At 39.5% G+C, this 18,834-nt stretch overlaps 1 protein-coding gene across 21 annotated transcripts in view; it reads left to right on the top strand.

Annotated features, from left to right (window-relative positions):
• Positions 1-443: 443 nt before the first annotated feature.
• Positions 444-18,834, top strand: part of LOC131690434 (patronin-like) — a 49,201-nt gene continuing 30,810 nt past the window's right edge. For 8 of the 21 annotated variants that reach the window (XM_058976197.1, XM_058976193.1, XM_058976187.1 and 5 more), the window contains exons 1-7: positions 444-609; positions 766-1,248; positions 1,312-1,478; positions 13,151-13,273; positions 13,558-13,659; positions 14,057-14,203; positions 14,435-15,595. In XM_058976197.1, the coding sequence (XP_058832180.1) occupies positions 459-609; positions 766-1,248; positions 1,312-1,478; positions 13,151-13,273; positions 13,558-13,659; positions 14,057-14,203; positions 14,435-15,595 (2,334 nt within the window). In that variant the 5' untranslated portion in view covers positions 444-458. The remainder of the gene's footprint in view (positions 610-765; positions 1,249-1,311; positions 1,479-13,150; positions 13,274-13,557; positions 13,660-14,056; positions 14,204-14,434; positions 15,596-18,834) is intronic. The other 13 variants (XM_058976202.1, XM_058976190.1, XM_058976182.1 and 10 more) reach the window with 12 other exon arrangements.

Here is an 18,834-nt window from a genome sequence, read left to right as displayed (position 1 = left end):
AAGCGATTCGATGTTGTAAGGTAGCATAGGGGGCGAGCTCTCTCGCATTTAACGCAATAAGCCGACGGTATCCGCATAACTTAACGAACGTGCACATTTTACCCCAGTGCGCGATACGTGAGAGAACCGCGCGGGGCATAAATCAGAGGCCATCATCGTTGGTCGGAAATGCACATTCGAACGTGCGAAAGGCACGGGAGGCGAAGTGTAAAAGAAATTTACAGAAATTGATTCAGTAATAACCTCGATCAGTTACGGGAAACATCAGCCACAAACAGCTGGCGGTTGGTTCGCCAGTCAATGGAAAAGCCTGCGCACTGGAACGAAAAGTATTTCTCGCGCAGTGCAGAAAGCGTGCTACACGCTCGTGAAGACGTCCCTTGTTAGAATTTCAAATTACTGTTTTTGTGGCCGTCCTATGGTTGTCTTCGGGAAATCCCCTTCGTCGGATCTATATCATGAAGCTTTTCAGTCTGGACGCACTCGATCACGTGCTCAATCGATGCATTTTCGTTGTTTTTAAAACTCTCATTGTGATGCTTCTAGGCGATAGTATTCCAGCAGGTCGACCAAGCAATTGGGATGATAGCCGGAAGCCGAGTTTCTCAGGTAAGTGTGCCTCTGGTGTTTGTTCTGTTTTGCTGTTCATTATGCGTCTTTTCCCTTTCTATGTTGTTTATGTTTCAAAAAACTTACACTGCATTATACCAACCATTAAGATGATTTCGGTTTTGATATTTTTTTTTAAATTTTCCAACAAACTAGGTCGACGCTCCCGTCGCAATTCACTCAGTGAAGAATCTCAGCTAACGATCGAGAACTTTGGCGGTTCTCAGGATCAGTTGAACACGATTGGTCGTTTCGATCGGGAACGAAAAATTTCCAACACTAGTCTTACATCGGTGGAACCAGCTACCCCGGTACGATCCTCGCTAGCTGACGCTCGCGGTTCGATCCAGTTCGGCTACGATACCGATTCTTCCGGTAATGAGAAACAGGATCGCGACACCGAGAAGCCCGTGCCAACGCTCCGGCGGCACAACAGTACCAATCTACATTCCAGTAGCGTTGAAAAAGACATTATCGATGGCGATATGAGTTCAAATTTTAGCGGCGGTAGTGGTGGAGTTGTCTCGGTAGCTGACGTGGAAACCACTCCACGGAGGAAAACATCTTTTGCGACACTACCAAGTAACACGACTACGTGGCAGCAGCAAGCGATATGCGTGCAGAAAAAAGACGAATCTGGTAATAGTGTGTAAATCTAATGGAAGTCAATTATATTTTTGTTTATTTTACGTTGTTCTTTAGCTGACACCCAACCGGGTTACGAGGATGCTAGCAAGATTTCCACCATTAAGCTAAAGCTGGAGGAAAAGCGAAGACTTATCGAGCAAGAAAAGCGACGGATTGAAACCGCCTGGTCAAAGCAGTTACAAACGGTTGGAAAACAAGCCTTTTTACAAGCTATTAACAAGGTGAGAGGGGGTTGAATGCGAAGAATGCTTGCTGTGCTAATATTTGTGAATGATGAAAGTGGTATACAGTAGAACTATTGTAGACGGGAGAAGTGTTTTGGTTTTATAAATCTGTTCATTATGTAGCATAGCACTACCTACCTTCCGGTGGTCACGATGAAATTTTTAACAAGATTACATCACCAGTAAAATATACAAGTTTGAGAAGCTAATCCGAGACCAGACATGTGCATCGAAAAACTTTATTTTTTGCAAATTGCATTTGAGTTAAAATGTTGAGATCATCAATTTTTTCGTACTTTATTATAAACATGAGGTTAATGAGTTTTGGCATCTTATGCACGAAAGTATAATGTCAGTCGTATCGCTTGATTGAAGCGAATCCTGACTAACAACCCACTCACTACCCAATCCGTGGTACTTATGGGAGTGTCACTGAGTCAGGGTCTTCCGTTAAGTAAGTACCACATCAACACTTCATTTCTCATCCCAAGTTACGGTAAAGATGGTCGTGGCCCGCAATGGCGGCTCTCATGCGAAATTCTCGCATGGATTGGATCAATTGTTATTCCCAAACAATGCTCCCCAAGTAGTCTGGCTGGAAATGAGAGTCATCAGTCTGCAATCTACGAAGTATACCGTGCTTACGCAACGCAACGCTACGCAACATGAGTTAATTGAGTTTTGGCATACACTTTTTATAATTTTCTATTTGAAATGCTCGGAATTTTATTTTAATCACAGCATAGTAGTTGTTTGACGAAATCGTTGAGTTAGGGTCAATGACGTCTTACATGCCATTTCCAAAGGCGTTAAGATTTTAATTAACACCCCGAACAAGTGGCAATATTTATCAAAACTCTTATTTGTTTGTATATACACAAGCTGGCCTCAAGAATGGTTACTTATGGCATTTTTCTTGTTTTACCTGTTGCTACACCAGTGTAGTGCAAAAAATAGACTGATTACACCCAAGTTTCAATGGGCGTAACACCGACTGCCCCGGTGCCCGAGCAGAATAAAAAACTTGAGAATATCAGGTATACAGTATCCAATACTTGAACACCACCACAGGGTATTGGGAAGCCTTGCATAAGAGGTAAAATACCCTGAAATAATACCTGAGACATGTACTACGAATAACAAGTTGATAATGAAACGAGTTATGGTAATACCTAAATAATAACGAAACCTTTTCAACCTTCCAATTACAAAATTCACTCTATGGAGATTTTAATAAGGTATTGATTAGGTATTTGTAAAAATCACTGGAATACATAAATAATACTAAAATAAAGTATTATACCTCATTGAGGTATTATGCAGGTATTGAAGAATGTTTCTTCAATACCTGCTTAATACCTCAATGAGGTATTAATAATCAATTAATTGGTTTTGGTATGATACTAGAAAATAGTATGCTCGGGGTCAGTTATTTTCTCCTAGTCGGGTGTAGTGCACTGTCAAAAACGAACATGTCATTAGACAAGTTACATTTAAGGATATATAAAAACTCAGCTTTGTATTTTTCGCCAACTTATGTCTAATGCGATAGTAACACTGTCGCAAACGCCCTGAAGTTCGGTAATGTTATTTCCTGTAACCAATCTTCAAACGCTTCCAGGAATTTCGGTGGGTTCCATTTGGTGAATGGTAAACTCCTTCGTAGATACCTGGAAAATTAGGATGCTCAATTTCTACTGCCAATGACCTGTTATCGCCGACCGATTTGTTGGAAATTGTTTCGTATCTAGAATTCGAAACAATTTCCAACAAATCGGTCGGCGATAACAGGTTATTGGCAGTAGAAATTGAGCATCCTAATTTTCCAGGTATCTACGAAGGAGTTTACCATTCACCAAATGGAACCCACCGAAATTCCTGGAAGCGTTTGAAGATTGGTTACAGGAAATTATTTCGGAGGAGAAAATAAATATCGTTGGTGGAGATTTAAATATCCAATGGGATGAACATGGTTATTCTCGAGAACTGAAAACAATAGTAGATGCCGTAGAAATGAAGCAAAAAGTTTCGGAATATACCCGTGTTTATCTCAGGAGTGGCAGTTGGCTTGACTTAGTTTTCTTCAATATTGGGGAGCGCGGAGCTAAAATTTTAGAGGAGTGGAAAATCATTGACCATGAAACAATCGGAGCAGGTTAGATTGGTTCTCCGATATTGTACTTGTTAGATCGTAAAAGCACACATGTATCCTGGAAAATTCCACTCTAGACAAAAACTACGAATCATTCTAATAAATGACAGAACGCTTTTGAATGAAATAGCGTAAGTGGAGGGAAAAGCCCAAGATCTTATTTCCGCTTTGACAAGTGTAGTAGCTCAATTAACTGAAGATCGTAGTGATAATTCTTCCAGACCAAATAAATGGTTTGGGCCTCGTATGACATCGATAATCCCAAGGATAGATATATTTAACGGAACAAAAAGCTTCGAGAGCTGGCAGGCTATCAGTTCAGCAAGAAATAAATGAATGTGCTGGCGACTCCAAAAGGCTCTGGAAATGTTTAAAAACTGTTATTAAAACTGGAGATGGAAAAATTCAAAGGTTTGATGGTTCGAATGAGGTGACGAAGCTATGGCAGAAAAACTTAACAAGTTTTTTATCAAGAACGTTGAAGAGCTTCACGAAGCCATTTCACCACCTATAGGGCGACTAGTGGAAGAAAACGAGTTAACTTCCTATCAATATGCTTAAACTATGGGATTCTCTATCCACATGGGACTGACTTGCGATTAGTGGCAGTATACGTCGGCAAGTTTTTTTGCTCTCCAGAAGATGGACCCTAGATACCTTATCCACAATGTATGAAGTACAGGGCAGGAAAATTTCGAAAAATGAATTGATTGCTGTTCGAAGCTTCACGAAGCACCTTCTCAAGCATACCACATGCAATCGATGAGTTTGACACAATCGCTGCGAACATTTAGGGGTAAAACTTATCTCTGCTCGGACGCAGCGAGCTTCGCATCTAGTTCGCTCTTTACAATGTTCGAAAAAGTTCACATTAACCTTAGAAGCACATATCGTCGAACACGAGGTAAGCTCTTGGCTCGTGGTTTTTGCGTTTTTGGAACATTTCCACAGAGTTTCGAAGCGATATTCGGTGAACACATATAAAGCGAATGCCTCGTTTATTTGAGAATCGCGAACATCGAAGTTTTATATCGCTTCAAGCATCAGCATCATGAGGCCACCGCGAACATGTTCGCTACGTGACTATCTGTCTTAAAATCATAAACTGTAAATCTTATTTTGAGTATAAATAAAATGGATTATTTTAAGATTATAATTTAGGATTTAGGGATTAGGTGCGTCGTATACCTTACCAATTTATGAGCCACGAGTTTGAATGAGCGTAGTGGTAGTGAAATTCAAATTCTTTTTTTCGGAATACAATTATGTTTACTAGCTACTTTGATTGCAAACTCGTCTTTTCTTCTTCAATCGGAGTATATTTCCCCTGCCAAGGAGTTTAGGTGAAGATGTATAAAGTATGTTTAAGGGGGTAAGGGTTTCAGCGTGAAAAAATGTTTTTTGGTGAAATGACTCGTTTGGATGAAATGATACATTATAATGTACAAAAGTTTTGATCAATTCGCTTCGCCCAAATTTCTAAAAAAATCGCAAATAATTGTTTTTAACGCTAAAACCATTACCCCTCTCTTAATAATCTCCCTATCTAAAACAAATTCTTCCTAAAAAGAACAATTTTCGGATGGAATCTCACTGCTGACGTCCGAGTTCAGTTAGACGGCGAACTTCAGTTATTTGCATCCACTGAGGGGTAGTTAGGCGTAGTCCGTTGGCCTTTGTTTTCCACTTGTTGCGGTTTCTAACGTTCTTGCGCAACATTCCTAAATCGGCTAGTCATATTCACTCAATAATATGCGATGATTTGGGTGTTAAACGTTATTTTTAATTTTACCAAATGAATTTATTAACAAATACCTACATACTTGAATCCATTATTATTGTCATTAATTGAATTATAATTTCTTGGCATCTGTACCAAACCAAGAGGAAAGCTTCCAAATGATTTTTATAATATTGTTTTATAAGTTTATTGGTTGATTACCTAATCACAAGAGACCAAATATTTATTTTCAAACATTTTCGACAGAATCTGTTCACTTAATAAATGAAGTGTCAAACTTATTACATGTTCCACTTTTATGAAATTTATTTCCTGACTCCTGTACATGTGTTTTGTGATAAATAATGAGAATGATATTCCAACTTGTTTGTATTGTATTTGTTAACTAATTACTGATGGAGAAACGCAAAGAACTTACAAACAATGTTCTAGTGATTTTTTTTTGTTGGAAATCCAAAAACAATTCTGAAAAGGACAAAATTTGGTTTATCTTCTCCATGATGTAATCTTCCCTTATTTGACTTTTACTAATAAAAAATAAAAGAAAGAAATCTTTAGGGCCCCCCGTATTTTTTTTTTTTTTGAATCAGTTATAGCCGAAATGCTTTATGTAAGGGAAATCTCGGAAAATGAGAAGCGAAATAAATAACTCCAAGTAGAATGAAAGTCGTTCTAAACTCGAACTTTTTCGAATACTGTCTTTCCATTATTATTCGCTTTTTGTCGCATTCCATATTTTGATATATTATTTTGAAGACCCATATTTAAGATCAATACAATAGTAATTCTTCAAAAGGGCTAATGAGACTTTTGTAAACAAACTTATTTCGCTAATTTTTCCGCTACAGAGTTGAATTTTATGAAAAATACACATGAATCAACATCTTTGCCCTTGGTAGAATCGATTTCAAATGTTTTCTGTGTTGAAATGATAACAAATTAAGAGAAATCAGCAAAACAAAAGTTTGTTCACAAATCTTATTAGCCCTATTCAAATGTTGATATGGAATAATAAAATCAATCAAGATCAATTTCGATTTTTTTTAATTTTGCGGTGGTGTAATCCCTTAAGTGGTTGATTTAACGGCTTCTTTCAAAATTTATCGAACCTACTCCCATTCGTTCATTCGTTAGAGTAGTTTATGTTAAAGAGAGTGTACTAAATTAATAGGAACACTTAAATTTAGGAAGTTATGACCCTCGCTCCACAATGCAGTTTGCGACAGAATTGCTCAACTGAAAATTATTAAATGAAATGAATGAAAACAAACATTAGACTATAGCATTTTGTACGCATGCACTTCAGAGGTCCAAGGGTTACAATTTCTGTTCTAGTTCTCGGATCTACATCACATTTTTTTCGATTTTTTGGCCCAGTTCTCAAGGGAAATCCAGTTTTTAACTTTTTGCATACATATTGCATTGAATGAAGAACTTAGATAATGTATTCATAAAGTATTAGTAATAATTCGATTATCCGTTCATTTTAAAAGGCTATTTTCTATAACTTTACAACTGATTTAATTTCACTTTCAAAATTTCTCGAAATATCATGTTCTAAAAGTTTTCAACCGATATAATATTCGAAAATAGTTATAAAAATGTCTCATCACACTGGTAGATGGATTCAAAGCGTTTTTTTAAATAAGTGCACTAAAAAACATGCGCCCTTCTAAAACATACTTCTGAATCAAAATGGTTTTACTGTTAGTCGAAAACAAGATTTACAAAACGACCAGAACTGCCAAATATGAATCGGGAATGGTCGAGTTTATTGACATTCCCTATTTATTTCTAGGATTCATCATACACATCATGACGTTATTTATTTAGCTGATAATCGATTTTTTCCTTTGAATGGATGTCGATATCTTTATCCTCAAGAAACTGATATAACTGGATCCTCAAGAAACTGACATAGTAACATGACTAAGATAAGCGAGCCACTCAATACGTTGTGTACATTGTGTTTAACTTCATTTTCTAGCCCTAATTTATTTCATTTGAAAATTTATCCCCGCCCTGTCACGAAATCTTGATTTTATCCCTACTGGTAATATATCAGTAGGGTATCTTAAATAAACTTGTTACGTCACTTTTCAGTTAACCCCAGCATCCATAAGCTACACATTGTCACAATTATTTTTCACCTATTCCACCCTTAATACAAGGCCTCTGTCTAGAATATACTTTTTTTTGCATAACTAGTAGGTAGGTATTTGAATAAAGAAAACTAATATCGTCCGGCGAACATGTTAGCGATGGCCCTCGCGATGCTAAATTAAAATAATCCTTCGGTGTTCGCGATTCTGAAATACTTCGAGGTAGTCTTTCTTTTGTGTTCGCGAACATCGCTTCGAAGCTCCGTGTAATTGTTTCAAAAATATCGATCACACGAACCAAGAGCTTAGCTCGTGTTCGTCGAAAGCTACGCAAAAGCTTTTACATATCTTTCCGAACATCAATGAAATAAACAAGAAGCTTCCTTTGTCCTCGCCGAAGAGCATGCAAAAGTATCGCCCAAATGTCCGCAATTACGATGGTAAGCGATTGTGATGCGAAGCTTGTGAATACGAACCAGTAACGCAAAGCTTCGCGCTTTGAAAGTATTCGAACATAGGTTCGGTTCGAATATTTCCTGCCCTGATGAAGTATGTGATTTGAACGTTAGTGCCGAGTCGTAGATGACTGCTAATCAGTCTCCACTCAAAATGTCCTTTAAGGTATCAAGAAGTCGTCTCCAGCTCACTTGGTTTATAGCTGTTTGTCGCCAGCCTCGCAGGGAACGAAGATTCCTCAGGTCCCCTTCAACTTGGTCGATCCACTTGTCTCACTGTACACCTCTTCTCCTTCTACCTGTCAGATTAATTTCTAGAACCAGTTTTACAGACTAAGTTCAGCATCGTTTGCCATTCTGACAACATGCACAGAACACCGTATCTCCCCAATTTCACTGTACAAACGATGGGGAGTTCCCAAAGTAATTTGAGGTTTAAACGCCGTTTCCACATGCCGTCTTCCATCTTCCATCCATCTTTGTCTCCTCCATCGTCTCAAAGTTTCGTGCCACAATATCAACGTCATCGGCGAAGCCAAAAACTGAACAACTTCCGGAAAGTCGCACTACTCGTGACCAGAGTTAAAAATATTCAAATTCATTGAATGAAAATTGATCATATTCAGCCGCATTCATTTTCAATATTCAGTGACGCAGCTGAAAACGTCAAACGAACAAACCGCCCATTCATCCATGCACATTTTCATTCGTCTCCGATTATTACACGAAGCAACCGTACAGCAACGAATCAAACGCATCAAAGTAGGCCCTGGCACAATGTAAGCGATAATGATTGTTGTTTCATATGTTTTACCGACATTTGAAAACATTTTTCTAGATAGGGTGATGTGCCTATTATGGCAGTAGAGCCTATTGTGACCCTATTTCGTACCCCTTGGTTTCGAACCAAGTATATGAGATAATGACAATATCGATTTGGCTAAAACAGGTGTGCAAAAAAAGCTCAAGTTATATTCTTTATTTGTTGTGCACATACGTATTCAGAACTATCCACTAAATCCAACTTTTAATTAAAACAAAATCACCTTATTGAAATATCTGCTAATCCGCCTCACTCGCGTAGTGAACCGAAACAGGACGCAACGGCGCTTAGCAAAATAAACACTTTCGAGCCAGCATTTACCGCCTCATATCTCGTTATTCCGGCACAAATATATTAAATATTGCACTGATACATACCTTTATTTTAGCTGGAGAACCTTTTTACGATTATTTCACTTTAAAAGCACTCGTCAAACACTAGAATAGGCCTAGTGTTATAATAGGATAAAACTAAATACGGGGGTTCCTATTATTGGCATGTTTTGCTGATACACTACCACAATCAAAACCGACTTTTTGCATCCATCATCCAGAAAAGAATCACCAGTGCGGCCAAACCAAAACATGAACTTGAAAACATAATGTTATGCAATTTCAGGTATAAGTAATCAATTATTTCAAGTTATTCAACTAATTGTTGATCGCAGATATTTTATTTTCATCTGCACATACAATTTGGATCGGGAGGAAGTAATGAGTGATGTGAACTTTATATTCCAGTTGTTAACTTTCGCATGGTTATTTCCTGCATGCGCAGTTCTGGGCGCTCTTCTACTAACAGCTGATGAGTTTCTTTCGTGTGCGTAATGTTTACGTTTGTTTTGATCGGCTGAAAAAAGCAGAATAATTCGTTTTACAAATCACGCGTTGGCGTCCATGATCTGGATACCTAGTTAGAATCGACGCAAATGAAATATGAGGCATTGCGTTTCAACTAGATTGTTTTTCGATGAGGTGGAAATCGGCACACCCATGAGGCGATAATTGGAACGTTCAGGTGGGAATAGATGCACAGAATAGAACATTTATTTTCATTTATGCTGAAAATTGAGACAATTCTGCCAAATAAGCATTATACAGATGTTTAAGAAACAGTACACTGATACTTTATTCTGAAAAAGGTTATAGGTAATATGGCTTCTTTTTAAGTTGTTCAAAAAATAGTGCGACCCTCTCCATAATGGTGCCAAAATAGGCTCATCACCCTAATTAGCGAAATGAATATATTGTACGATATTCAACTGAATGAATAAGATGGATAGTTGAATGAATATTTTTTCTATTCACCGCGAGTCGCAACAGGTTCATTTTCAGCCGTCAACAAAGGGCTTCGATTATTTTTAACTCTGCTCGTGACAATGCTCTTCTTATTACACCTTCTAAAGCGATATTGAACAGTATGTAGACAAGTTAGTCCATCACTTTACCGAACCCTTTCCGATATTCAAAAGGAATCGAAAATGTCCCTGATACTCGGACGTAACACATCACTCGATCTATTGTCGCTTTTATAAATCGTGTCAGTTTGTTCGGTTACCCGTATTCGAGCATGTTGTATTCGCGATATTTTTGCAGGACTTGGAGAATTGCGAAAATTTTGTGGCGCGTAAAAAAAATCCAGTAAAATCCACGAATATGGGAAAGCACCTTAAAGGCGGCGTTTAGTAATGTCATTACTCGGTACTTGCAGCAATTCAGCTCATCACCCTTTTTATAGATGGGACATACCCTCTCACACCTCCTCTCAGATCAGCGAAACTACCCAGTGGAGTGCACTGGCCAATGCCTCTTCTCCGTGTTTTAGCAATTGACATGGCAGTTGATCATTCCCTGCGGTTTTATTCGTCCTGAACCACCCGATATCCTGACTTTCAGGAAGATCCGGTGCTGGGAATCTGTCGTCATCGGCGTCAATTCTTGCGCTACTCTTGTCGTCTCATCTCATACTCGTTCGTGAGAAGATTTCTATTTGCATCTCTGCACATGTCAACTTATGACACATAGCATTTGCGCGACCGAGTCATCTTCTCGTACACTTTTCGTGTGTCATTAACTCGGTATTGCTGCATCGCCTCGTTATTTTGATCTTACTGTAGGCGCTTTTTCATCGGAAAACCGAGTTTTGTCTGTTTCTCGATGAATGCGCTGTATCTACCTGCTGAGCGTACTCTGCTGCAACACGATCCCCTCGTAGCTGTTCGATGTTGAGTCTCGCCGTCTGTGCTCGGCTAGTATTGTGCCCCGTCGACAGTTTTGAGTGCGTGTAGACCGCTTCTATGTTCACATGCGGTAGGTTTTGATGTTAAGGAAGAATTATTCGTGGATTAAAATGTGATCGAAAATGAGAACAGTTTGTTGATCAGGTAATTTCCCGGTGACCTGTTGGATACCTTTGCGGGGGAATATAGTGCTTCGGCCTGCCATTCCTCGAGATGCTACAAATTTCACGCATCGTAGGCCGCCGTCATTTGTAACGGTTTGCACACAGTTCTTTCCAATCACCGGTTAATACATTGCCTCCCGGCCTAACTGGGCGTTTCTGTCGGCAATAATGAGCTTAACATCCCCCCCCCACTGGAAGCGGTAGCAGACACGCTTCAGTTTCGTAAAATACATATTTCTTATTCTCGGATATCGCTTAGTGGAGGCAACGATGATGCTGTAGTTGAAGAAGTGGCCTTTGATCACGCTGATCACATGTTGGCGCAGCTTACCCAGTACTATAAAGCCGGCTCCCAGCTCGATTGTTGTGTAGCCACTCCGGTAGAATATATTCACTCGATTCCCACTTTTTAACACCTTCTGTCCCGACTTCGAAGTGGCGAGTTTTCTATGCGTGCTGACGGATTCGGTTAAGCCCGGGGAAGGCAAGCATTTCATGGGTTTTTGTCGATTGTTTCGTTCCGTATTTTCTTGTTGATTGTTCGTGTTTCTAGGCAGGTTGATTGGCCTGCACAAACCCCCTGTCTCGTAAGAGTAACTCCATGAGGGATTTCTTTACAGTCCGCCATTCCACATATGCGACACGTGCAATAGGTATTTACTTCTGAGTTAAAGTGCCAGTGTTCGCTTCGCTACTACTACTGAAGGCGGTAGTATCCAATCGACGCCGGTCTAAAGATTAAATCTCATCAATTGTTGCACGGGGAGGCATTGCACATAATCACGCGTTGATAACTATCTCATCCTTACATATCATTTGATTTTGAATTTGATAATGATTCGAAGGTTCCTTGTTGAATACATATAAGTTAAGAAACGATAACGTTAGTAATAGTTTTAGAAAAAATAGGAATAATTTTACTGAAACTTCTTAGCTACGAAAAAACTGGAAAATTTCTTCCGACTAATATGCTATAGCTATATGGTTTGCCGAGTTCTATAGCTATATTTGGAATAGGTTTGGGGAAAATTTTCAAAAGGACCTAAGTAACATTGAAGCCTCTTTCTTTACTTTCTCTTTTGAGTATTACGGCGTCATTCCAAAACTTTCTCTTATTTTATGTTACAGAACGAAATATGCAAAGAGTTAAGGGGCAAATGTAAAAGTGACCGAGTTATTAAAAGATGTGAAAGTAAACAAAGAGAATCTGCCATTGTTACTTAGGATCTATTGAAAATTTTACCCAGAAATATAAAACTGTCAATATTAATGAACAGATTTATTAAAAAATACGATAAACCAAAACATGATTCTCTCAGCCCATGGTAGTTGCTCAAGGTTCTGAGCTATTAGTAGTTACAAATAAATGACAACATTGGCTGCTAGTTGTTCTATGTTTTGATTAAGATTTCTTGGTGATGGGTAAATCAATTCTAACTGTGAAAGCTACTCAACAATTCTTGAACTCATTCAACAATTTCATTTCGGTTGAGTGAAATAATGCTTATTCTGTTCGTACTATCCTGTTCGGGTTCTTGTGGCTCTTTCTATTGTTTTTAATACATTATATTTCTTAAGTTGATATATTTTTTGTGTTCTTAACTGTTATTTTTATGTTATTTGTTTAGTTTTTCTTACATTAACGTATGTTTTTACATGAGCTCCGAAACCTATGACTCAAGAACTTGAATTACCATTTTCTGTATATCCCAAACGATTAACAATTTCAAAATTACCTTTGTAATTTATCATATATTTCTTTTATTCCCAATTAAATCACCTTGAATCAAATTTGCACCCTGGTGACGGGAATGGCTCGGATTGTACCTGTAAATATGACCAACCGTACATCAATCACACCCTGCGCCCAACAATCTGGTACATGCAAAAAAATCGTCCTTACTCAACCCAATCGTATCTGTATCTGGATTTGTATGGTCTCTCTTTACATCCGGTCGTTTGTGACACATGAAACGCAATATGTCTCGTGCAGGGTAACAAGGGTGGCGGCAGCATGTCGGAATCGGACGCTTCCAAAGAGTCCGGTGAGACTGTGGTACTAGAGGACACTGGGGGTGCCGCGGTTGATAAAGTTGAACGACCGTGTTCTCTCAAGGTATAGTTAGATGTTACGTTAAATGGTTTGCTTTTGCTGCTAGTGCATTTGCTTCAAAATTTAGGCTCACGAAATTGCAAAATTTTATCCATTCAATAATTGAATGTCGTTTTGATCGAACTTGGCTTTATAAGTATTTTTGGTTGCTTGCTAATGCAGGGTTGAAATAATCACATAAATTGCATGTCGCTTCGTTGATGGTTCGAGCTATAGCTTTACGTTGCGGGTTGTTTTGAGTTTACATTTCGTTCTTACTTTAAATTGCCTAATGTTTCCCGGAACAGGATTTGGATGATCAAAGTAAATACGAAGCGAAATGGAATGCACAGATCATCGAGCCCAAGAAAACACCGGATTTGGAGAACATGGACTTGGAACAGTATCAAGTAAATAGCATTGTCTTTTTTCTTATCTCTGTTGTATACTTTCCTAAGTTCTGTGCTTTTATGTTTGCTGGTCATATAACGAGCATTTTTATTAGCAAGTGTTATGTAACATTAGGTTGTGCCGTAATTCGATTTGTGTGCAACTAAATAATCCTTAAACAAGATACCATAAAATCTCTAATAACCATCCCATTTCGCTTTTCCTCTTATACGCTTGTTCCATTTTGTTTTCTCGTTCCATTCCCAAAACAATAAATTTGTCACCACAACACCTACACCAACACTATCACCCACTATCACAACATCCAAACCAACACAACGGTAATGCGTTGCGAAACATCCTCTGCTATCTGCCATATGCCGCATTTCGAATTATTCGATGCTGCGCCTCCTGTAGCAAAGTATTTCAAAAATGAACTCCAACCTGCACGACATCCAGGCTGACATTCAGCGTTTAACCCAACAGCAGAGCCAGATCCAGGCCCAAACCATCCAGGCACATCAGCTACTGCATGCACAACAAATCGCCAGTTTACTTAGCCAGGTGAGTTCGTAGAACTATCATTGTCCTATCCATCCTCACATCACAATACTCAATTCAATCAATCATCGGTACAATGCAATAATATAATAATGATCTTGTGTTTTGTAAATCTTTCATATATGACATACCTTTAAGAGAATTTCATAAAAGTTGAAAATGCTTGCCTGATTAATATGCCATTTAATATTACAAAATATACCCGATGAAATTGTTCAAAATTTTATTTTTCAGCAATACGGTTCCCAACAGAACATTCAGCAAACGATACACGGTACTTACCGACCTATCAATACTCAATTGTTCGGCTCTAGTCCTCATTTGCCGCAGCAACAGCACCCACAACAGCAGCAGCAATCCCCAATTAACTATGGATCGCGACCTCCCAGTCGTGATCCGTACATGTCACAACAGCAGCAACTACACACACTCCAGTACGTTAATGATCAGGGGCAATATACACAACAGCCTCAGCAGCAGCAGTATCCCAACATGGGGTACGAAAATGGGCAGTACCGAAAGGAAAATCAATACTCTTCAAATCCGTATTTAAGTACGGATCAACAGCAGCAACAATTTTACCAGGACTCGAATCACTATCGGGACCCATATTTGATGCAGGAAGTCAAAGAACCACCCATCCAGCAACAACAACAACAACAGCACAATCAATTCTTTTTGCATGACAGTAACTCGACGCTGCCACCACAACCCGCTCAGCGGCGGACGTGGGCACAATCAGCTGCGGCTGCTGCCAATCAACGTGGGGGTACCAGTGACATAGCTCTGGACATCAACGCTTGGAATCAGGGTATAAAGAGTTCACCGTACAACAAATCTCCTAGTCAAAGTGGCTTTTCGCTACATCATAACGGTGACTCTGGTGCTGCCGACAGCTACGGTAACACGAGTCGACATAGCGGCAGCCAGCAGTCATTCCAAAATCTGTTCGAAGTACACCACGGTTCTTCGAGTAGCCCCCAGCATAACCGAGTTCGGAACCAAATCTCACAGATGATAAGTCATGGCAGCAGTAGCAATTCTTCACCCAGTGCAGAAAACCGCAGTCATAATGATAGTTTTCGAGATAACCGAAGCATGCCGCTGTCTCCGCCGATTGACGATATGGCACCGCAAAGTATTTCCTTTATTGGTGATGAGGACACCGGTGACATCGAGATAAACACATCGAAGAACACCAGTTTCACTAGAAGACAGCAGCAACAGCAACAGCTGGAGCAGCTGTACGGTAGCAGTAAAACGGGCAGCAAGGTGCAGCACAACAGCAATCAGGAGCTGGACAAGCATTTGAATAAGCTGAACATCACCAGCGGCAATCGTACCTATAGGATTCCATCGCCTACGAGACCAACGATAAATTCGAATAGTTTCCATGTAAGTACCTATGTTAGCTACGTCAGTTCCCGATAGTTAGTTTATAAATTTGATTAAGTTGAATGAAGAAGCCACGTTTTTAACCCATTGTGGTGTAATATATTTTATATCGCAATCCAACATTGAACAATGAGATGAAATAATTCCAGTTAAATGTACCGATACCGATTATTGTATCGATGCCTTTTTATGGAAAAATATTTTCGATTGAAACATTTTTGAAAACATCGATTTTAAATATCAAAAGGATTTAATAAAGATCATCCGCACAATTGGCGTAGTACCAGTTTGCAAGCGTTTGTACTCAGTAGTAGTTGCGGAGGATGGTTCAAAAACATACAAAAAATCAAATACTTATCGGGTGGCCTTCGCTGGTACTGCTTTACCGAACAACATCCTCTTGCATAAAGTCCCTCTGCCTCTCCGTCTTTATGTATTGCGGGTCATGAATTGCAAAAAGTGTAAATAATTGGGTCACACACAGGGATGGGAATTATCATTCATTCGCATGATTCTTGGCGAATCCGTTCATTGCTTTGACAACAGCCAGTCGTTCATTCACGATCCGACTAAAGCTCTCTAAAAGAATACAACTGAACGTAGATAGAGATGAACTTCCGAAGATGTGAGCCAGGTAAAAGAATGACACGTACTATGTTGAATGAAGAAGATCGTGTTCTTCATTCGCGGATTGAATCGGAAGATTGTACTGTAAACATTCACAAGTGAATCAACTTTTAGTTCACAAATGAATGTGACATTGTATTCTCTGGTTGGGTTAGGTCAACTTTATAGTGCAAATGTACACTATAATCAACGTTGAGAAGTAGATTGCACTAGAATCCACTTGAAATTGATATTGTTCAATTAATAATTTCGTATTTTTTAAACAATCCATGTTACGGCTCCGCGGTTCGGTTTTCTCGTATGGCGGTGCAGGTAAATTCATTACTGCGTAGACAGCAGGGTGCATTTTAAGATGTTCTTTTTGAAATTTTCGAGCATCATCGGTGCTTGCTTATATACGCAATTCTCATCTGCTTTGAAGTGGAATTTTCTGTCCTCTTCCTGGATAACTTTCAACAGGATCTTTTTTTGAGTACAGCGTCGTTTCATTCTAAAAATTGTTTTTTTTCACAAGCACATTGCAAACTACTTACTCAACAATAAGAGATCACCAAGTGAAAATTTGCACAAGAAGGGTTGCAGAGATCGGGTTTCACAGTAAGAGCATGTTGGTGGATGATTTCAAATTGATTGTTTCGTGAAATGATTTTTCCTATGCCTGACACAGCCACCCATTGTAGCAATCCGCTGTGGAAAATGTGGCGAGAATCATCTAGATGATTCGTGCTGTAAGAATGCTGTAAAGTGTCCTTACTGTGCAGACGGTCTGCATGATATCTCGGCATGTCCCGCGTACAAAGTACACGGTGATAAACTTTAACATTCTCTTGCGGGACGTTCCAAACGTTCTTTTGTAGAAATGCTAAAGAAAGCTACGCCACCATTCTCAAAATTCTAAGTCCTCTTGTTTTCTAACGAGGGCGGGCACAAGAGGGAACATCTACTAGTGTGCCTAGAAGTTATAGGAAAAGAAGGGCCATTTTCTTTCTTTAACTTATTTGTAATTGCCAAAAGGTTGGGGATCCGAAAGTGACATATCTTGGAAGTTATGCAACTAAACCGAACTAAACGAAGCTCGGAGGATAAGATCAGAAAAGGAGTTTCCAGCACTTCCCGGAACATCAAAAAACCCTAGTGTTCCTTGGTTTCAATTCGAGCATAGGGTTGCCTCTATGATGATAACCGATCTTTCTTAATTCAAGATCTTTGCCATAACTTCAATTTGACACAGGTGAAATGCAACGGATTCGTGCTCCCCCAGCGTGCCCTAGAGCGCTTTAGCTTTGTCCCTCTGCTCATCATCGCTGCGTTTGAATTGCACGTGGAAGGTAATCCCTGATCCCTACGGCCGCGACCATCTGCCGATCGCAGTTTGAACAGCGACTCAAGACTATTGAAATCAATCAATATTTCGTATGACCTCACACAAAATATTGATTGGAAGAGCTATGCTGCCGCGATATCCGACAACATCAAATCTACTCAAGAGTACAGGTTTTTGGCTGGCTTGATTCTTGGCACGAAACACGAAAAAAGGGTTTTTTGAAAGCAAGGAACGTAGTTATTGGCGCCGGTTCGTTAACGGACTAACGAGCACTCAGCATGGCCTTTCAACATTTTTTTTTTGCTGAATTTGTTGTCGTAAAAGCACATGTACTTCTCGCATGGCGATTCGTCATGCGTTGAGATTCAGCTACATGGGTCTACCCAGGGCTCATGCCTAAGCCATCTTCTATAAAAATTTTACGTCAATGACATCAATGAATGTCTTGACAATTCTTGCACGTTAAGGTAACTTGCAGACGACGGTGTAGTTTCTGTTACGGGACCCAAAGCTATCAAGGATTATTGCACAATTCCTTGGACAATTTTTCTAGTTGGGCAATAAAGCTGGGTATCGAATTCTCTACGGAGAAAATTGAGCTAGTGGTAGTCGTGAACCAGCACAACTACAGCTTCTATTAACGGTTAGAGTATTGCTCAGGCCTTCACAGTAAAATATCTAGGGGTTTGGCTCGACTCGAAAGGTAGCGGGGGTCCCACATTAGTTATCTGAAACAGAAGTGTCAAAAGAGGATTGATTTCCGCCGTATAATAATCGGACCATGGTGTCGTCCCCACCCAAGAGACCTTATTAGGCTGTATCAAACAACGATACTGTCGATAATGAAATACTGATGCTTCTGCTTTCGCTCCGCAGCGAACATCTAGTTAATCAAAAAGAAATTTCGTTGTTGGTGTATCACCTTAGGGTTCATGCAGTCGACCTATACGATGAGTCTTGAAGTCTTGTCGGGCGTTCTCCCGCTGAAAAATCGATTATTAGAACTCTCATTGATTGCTCATTCAATATCATATCTTGAGCCCATCGGTGATTGAAAATTTCGAAAGGCTGGTCGATCTCAATTCTCAAACCCGCTTCATGTCCCATTGACGCTAGTCGCTCGATGAAACTTGGAATGCGTCCCTCGTATTTTTTGGGGAAAATACGAGAGCTACTGACTGCTTTAACTGATAAATCTTTTTAGATTACCTTGGTTTGGGTTCCTTCTCATTGCTCAATTCCGGCCAATGGTAGCTACAAAGTATCGACTAAACCTTGCTTCAAGGGT

Source organism: Topomyia yanbarensis, chromosome 3, assembly GCF_030247195.1.
Source record: "Topomyia yanbarensis strain Yona2022 chromosome 3, ASM3024719v1, whole genome shotgun sequence".
In the NCBI taxonomy this organism is placed as follows: domain Eukaryota; kingdom Metazoa; phylum Arthropoda; class Insecta; order Diptera; family Culicidae; genus Topomyia; species Topomyia yanbarensis.
The sequence above is the reverse complement of the archived record's forward strand: the minus strand, read 5'-3'. Positions and strand labels throughout refer to the sequence as shown.